Source organism: Etheostoma cragini, chromosome 1 (genome assembly GCF_013103735.1).
Source record: "Etheostoma cragini isolate CJK2018 chromosome 1, CSU_Ecrag_1.0, whole genome shotgun sequence".
Lineage (NCBI taxonomy): Eukaryota > Metazoa > Chordata > Actinopteri > Perciformes > Percidae > Etheostoma > Etheostoma cragini.
Genome location: NC_048407.1, coordinates 7,178,140 through 7,184,504, shown reverse-complemented (window position 1 = coordinate 7,184,504; position 6,365 = coordinate 7,178,140). Strand labels below are relative to the sequence as shown.

Genomic DNA, 6,365 nt, shown 5'->3' with positions numbered 1-6,365 from the left:
GCATGCCAATTGCACGCTCCTTCAAAAATTGCAACATCTTTGGCATTGTGCTGTGTGATAAAATAGCCTTTTATAGTGGTCAGCCTAAGGCACACCTGTGAAAGAATCATGCTGTCTAATCAGCATCTTGATTTGTGAGGTCTGTGAGGTGGATGGATTATGTCAGCAAAGACGAAGTGCTCACTAACACAGATTTGTGAACAATATTTGAGAGAAATAAGCCTTTTTGTAGTAGAAAAAGTCTTAGATCTTTGAGTTTCAGTAGAAAAATGTGTTGCACAAAATATCATTACTTAAAATGCTTGCTGTTATTGAAAAAAATAAAGAAATTCTCACATTCAACCAAATAATTCATCAAAAATAAATTTGATCAAAATACACTGTAGAGTTGTTATATGGAAATACAAATATACACTGGCTACAGTAACAAATGGAGATAAGTTCAGTGATCATCTGCTGCAAATGTTTCATATTAAAATCAATGACCTTCAAACTGTTCCACACAGATTACCAGTAAACTACAACTGTAGACATACAGTTTATATTACACTTAATGAATAATTTCTATTGTACTCTAGGTGCCCAAATCATGTTATCATTGGCAAAAGGCCTCCAACTGACAAGGTCAATTCCCAATACTTTCATTTTTTGGGGTAAATCTGCAGCCCACTTACGTACCCAGATCACAAACAGAAAATGACAGCAGTAAAAGTGTATCACCCTGGTACTCTCATGTGTTCATGGTGCAAATCGGAAAAACAATGACCAGGATCACAGTACAGGTAGCTGCTGCAATCAACATGCCAATCTTACACACCTTCGCTCTCCTGAACTCTGTCTTTTTTCTTTTAAGCAGTGAGTCACAGCCTGGTGTGTAGATATCCTCCATCCAGTACTCCATGTTATTAGGGTTTAGGGACTCCTGTGTCTGATATAACAAACAGACAATATGTAAGATGATGCACAGGTCTGAGTAAAGTTGCATGTTTTGATATTTGATATAACATATGCACTCCCTAATTTGTTGATAGTGTTCTCCTCACCTTTACCTGGAATTTGATCAAAGGAACCAGGATCAAAACACAGGCAACATTCAACCAGTGTTCAACCTCTAAGTTGAGTGCCTTTGTGTCCCTTTATCAAAATTATAGTTAAAAAAGCATTAAATGCTTGTGTTGAAAATTTAAATTACTACCATGTCATGATGATGTAATTTCAAAACTAATGTAGAGGCATTCTGAGATGTGTATATGTGCATATATGTTTACATGTAAATATTAAAGAGTTGCAATGGCTTGTGAAGATGGATTTATGAAGCTTCAATTGATTTCCAAGAGCTAATGTTGCATGGGAAGTTCTAGATATGCACAGGTACTATTACCCTTAATACTACTATTTCCAATTAGCCTTTATTCTACATAAAGCCAGTGTTTCCCAAATGTAGGTTCTACTTGGCCACCCAGGTAGATTTAAACTTGTCCAGGTAGATCAAATCCGAATATGTTTTTAAAAACATTTGACAAACCAACCAGATATAATTGACAATGCAAATGGTTATGGTGTCAGGTTATGGCCGATATATGTTGCTACAGTCATTACTATGGACATAACTATGGCAACGTTCTTTTTGGAATATTGAATTGTATGAGTTCACTGGAAAACAGGAAATTAACAGGTATGTGCGCTGGCTGATTATAACAACTTTAATGCAGAAATTATTTAAATTTCATCAGCAAGCGCTTAACGCTGCAAAATTATGTTTCAAACACAATTTCTCCCCTCACAGAACTATTATATGGAACAATGAGTACATACCCAGAAAGAATAAGTCCCTATATCTACAACATTGGGTTGATCGGAATATCATTTTTCTTGCAGACTTACAAAATGATGAAGCTCAACTTCTTAATTATAAGGAATTTTTCAGGTCTAAAGTTTTTCATGTCACCCATAAAGAATATCAAATGGTAATAAATGCTATACCTAGTGGAATTCTTCAACTAATGAAATGTCACTCTGAGAGTCAAGAATTGGATCTGACCTTCTTTGTTGATGGAATAAATATTAAAAGTCATAAATGTACCAATAAGCATATAAGGAACTCTTTCTTCACAAAAGTAAAATCACTCCATGTGGAAAATTTCTTTGGAACTCTTTATATTTCAACATTCACTGGGAATCAACATGGCTTCTACCATGCAAGTTTGTTATCCCCAATAAAGTGAAAGAATTACATTACAACAAATCTCTCTCAAGATTCACGGCTGTGGATAGTAAATCTGAATTTTGTAAAACTGAAGAAGAAACTATTATACATCTATATTTTGGGAGTGTCGGTTCTCTGTGGAATTCTTGAAAAAAAGGGATTATTTAAATATTCAAAAGAATCACCAAATTAAATTAGAAGCGAAAGATGTTATTATCAAATATGATAGCAAAGACAAAAAATTACACAGGATTTTCAATTTACTAATTCTACAAGGGAAATTTCATATTCATAAAGCAAAATTTGCTAAATCGCGACCAGCTTTTACTCACTTCAGAAGTGAATTTCGAAATTTTTGTGAGTCTATCCAAATCATTAATATTAAGAAAACTGTATCTATAGCTGATCTACTGCACGATTTTAAGGATTTATAATTATATAGCCATAGCCTATCTCATCTTGTTTGTTTTTTTCTTGTATTTTTTTTTGTTGTATTTTATGTTCTTGATGTTTATATTTTAATTTACTCTTAATTTTTATTTATTTGTATATTTTTTATATTTATATGTCCATTCTTTTTTCTATCTCAAGCTATTATACATTCTCTGCATAGAAAGGATGTTTTATTATTTATTTATTTTATGTTTTCTTTTATTTAACTTTCTCTGATGCCAAACTGTTCAATATATGTTTAATAGGTTTGTAACATTTAAAGATGATAATAAAAAATAATTAAAAAAAATAAAAATACTTTAATGCACTTCTTTCACATATACAGCAGTCAGATTCGCTGTGTTCACTGGGAAGGAATCACTGCACATGTCTAGGCACTTAAAATTACATTTCGAACATGTTTAGGGGGATAAAAGAATGTTTAAAATGTTCCGTGTTAAAAACCTGCTGGGTACAAACTCTAGCAGGAGGATAACACAATAGACAGCACCAATTGTTTTAGTTGTTCTCACTAATGACAGCACTCCAAATTTACAAACCACAGAGCTATGTGTTGAAATTGACCGGAATTCTCCTTTAATAATCAGCCCCATGAAGAGAAGGCAATAGGAATGCACAATACAGTTACAGGAACATGGTATAAAATACCTACAAAAAAGTTGCAGGGCAGCTATGCTTGGTCTGCACTATGGTGAAGTTAATTTGATGTTGGATGTTCGACAGATATTCATTTCAGATTCATCAGCAGTTTTGCTCCCAACTGCTTCTTGGTTTCTATATAATATAGATTATGATATTACATATATATATAAAAAATTACATTCTGAACTTTATTTATTTCCAAAAGCTTGTAGCTATATCAGATTTTCTAAACCTCCCAGGCCAATGAAGAGCTGTTCTATGTAGTCCTAATCACACCTCAATAAAATATAAAAAGAAAATAATTTTTACCTATTATTTTATTCAAGTTTTGAAAGAATCTCATTTATTTCCTATTGATTAACAGCTTTTTGGTCCTTAGATTTGAGACCATTGCAGAACTGTTTGCTTGCCTACAGCCCTCCTGTGATTTTGCTGGGAGTCTTGTACCTGCAGGTCCAGGGCTGTGAGGTGCTTTCCCTTCTCTTCTGAGTTGCGTTCATACTCGTTGATGGTCCAGGATGGTTGGCCGCGCTTGCCATCTGACAGGCTGGTGAGCCTCAGGTCAGTGTACAGGGGGCTGCCTTTCATAGGGGCCTTATTGGTGGGAGTGAAGGGATGTGGTGTGAAAACTAATTCCCTGAAGTAGGACTCCTTCGGTGGTTTAGGGGGGCGGTGGGCTTGGGGTAGCTCATATTGACGGTCTCGTTCTGCCTGGAAATTGAGCGGGAGAGAGGATTAGAGAAGAGAAAGGCTCATCAGGGAAATTTCCACCAGTACACTTTCTTCAACTTTCCAAGCTTCTGCTTTAAAATGAAACAATTATGTTTATTTTAGGCTAACAAGGGAGTTACTGCTTGTCGATCAACCAGTAATTTGGAGCACAGGCTATATTATAGAGGAGAGGGTTTATTTTTAATATGTTTAATATCATCAGACCGCTGATGTAAATGCCTGGGGAGAGACAGTAAAATGCTACAGTGCAAACTTTTGGACAAATAGAGGCTTTTAAAGAAGACAGTAATGGTGGTCACCATGAACAAAGTTGATATCTTCTACAGCACAAATTCCAAAGTCTGTTTCTTGAAAGAAAAAACTTGAGATTAAACACCACGGTGCCAAGTGGCCACAGGATACTGTTACACACCAAACTTCTAGTAAAGATTAACTGCAGTTTTTACATTGTGGGTTCTCCAGGAAAAAATCTCGTCACAACAGACTTTAGGGATATCAAACATGTATTCCTGAGAGGATTACCAAACATAAAAGCAGCAAGTAAACTACAAAGTAAAATTGGTAGTAACTGGTTGCTCGGCAAAGCAAACATAGCTACCCAAACTGACAGTGCATACAATTGTGAAATTGAGAAGAATAGGGGCAAATTGTGGTGATCAGGGGCCTCATTTATAAAACTCTGTGTAGATACTATTCTGAAAGATGCCTGAAAAGACAGAAAAGTCAGGATTTTCACCATGCGGCGCACACCTGTACAGACTCTATTTGTTATAAATACGGACGTGCATTACCTTATGCGGTCGTGCACAAGCCTCATGCTCCTCCCAAGGCGGTCTAATATGTGTCCTAATAAGGTCCCTGTCAATCAATCAATGAATACTCTAGCCCTGTAAAGGAGCCCTTAATGATCAATTATGAAATGGAAAAATGGGGGAAAAATTTAGTGATTGTGAGATCGAGGTGCTCTTGTTAAATCTTTGAGCAATGCTAAATCTGCCATGCTGTTGATTGGTTGCAATATACAGAACATTGGGAACTGTGGGGCTATTTATTTATTGTCGAAATAGATAACTAAGTCAAATAAACTGGAAATGGATTGGAGTCATTTTGGCTTCATCAGGGTAATTAACCCTTGTGTGGTGTTCAGGCCGTGGGACCTGATTTCAATGTTTGCTAAAAGAAAAACTATGCTATTTATAATGTTTTCAAACTCAAGCTCATTGGCACACACACACATAACTACATCTGAGGTGTTTGGGTCTACTGGACCCAAGTGTAATAATTGTAGGTCCTATGAAACTTATGTGTCCTCCTCCTGAAAAGGTCTGCTGTGTGTGTGTGTCTGTGTGTATCTGTGTGTGTCTGTGCATCTGTACAGTATGCGTCTGTGTGCGGGAAGGTTGTATTTCTGCACCTGCTATTCTTAGCAGTGTTTTCTGACAAAAAACTAAAATAGTAGTAAAAGTATTTTTACATAAATGGTTATGTCTGTATTGATTTAAAAGCCTAATAATGTGGTGGATCCACCAGACCCGGGAACACTGGCTGAATAACAAAAATATGAACATCACAAAAGGGTTAAAGGGCACAGGTGTTTTGAATGCAAGCTGTGTCCTGCATCCAGAGTGCTTTAGCCAAGCGATATTTAGTGTTACCATCGGCGGTCACTAAAACGCAGTCCACAAAGCCTTGGGAATGTTACGCACGTGTAACACTGGGGATATTTTACGTATGGAAATTTTCTTTATTATAATATATATATATATATATATATATATATATATATATATATATATATATATATATTAGGGTGCATCAAATTTGAATGGGAAATTTTAATTTCAAAATATCAATTTGGCTGGCATTGCATTTTGTTCCAATTAACATAAAAATGACTTCTGCAAAGTTTTGAGGAATTCCATTGAGATTTAGGGGTGCCACCTAACACATGAACTTTTGTGAACTTTCAAAAAATGGGCAATTTTTAGTCTAATTGCCAAAAGGTTGACCTGGAAATGTTGAGTACAGTGAACTTTTATACAGTAACATGTTCTATAGGGTTATCAAAGTAAAAGTTGTATGTTTGCCCTTTGGGCAACCTTGGGCATTTCTCCGAATTCAACTTTCAAGATTCTCCATTCATTTGTCCTATAGACAAAATGAATGGAGGTGGCCTCACGTGGCCTTACCCTGAGTTTTGTGCAGCAGTGATGGATGTCGGACACACATATAAAGTTTAATTGCTCTACTGTTCAACACAAGGAGCGATACTGACACACTTAAAAGAACAAACCCTCTCTAGTGGCTAATTCACTGGCAACTAACAGGGCCT

At 35.9% G+C, this 6,365-nt stretch overlaps 1 protein-coding gene across 1 annotated transcript in view; it reads right to left on the bottom strand.

Annotated features, from left to right (window-relative positions):
* Positions 1-281: 281 nt before the first annotated feature.
* The window catches only part of minar1 (membrane integral NOTCH2 associated receptor 1), a 55,911-nt gene continuing 49,827 nt past the window's right edge, over positions 282-6,365 (bottom strand). Inside the window, exons 3-4 of the mRNA XM_034874421.1 lie at positions 3,749-4,012; positions 282-928 (exon numbers count right to left, since the gene is read on the bottom strand). Of these exons, the coding sequence (XP_034730312.1) occupies positions 731-928; positions 3,749-4,012 (462 nt within the window). The 3' untranslated portion in view covers positions 282-730. The remainder of the gene's footprint in view (positions 929-3,748; positions 4,013-6,365) is intronic.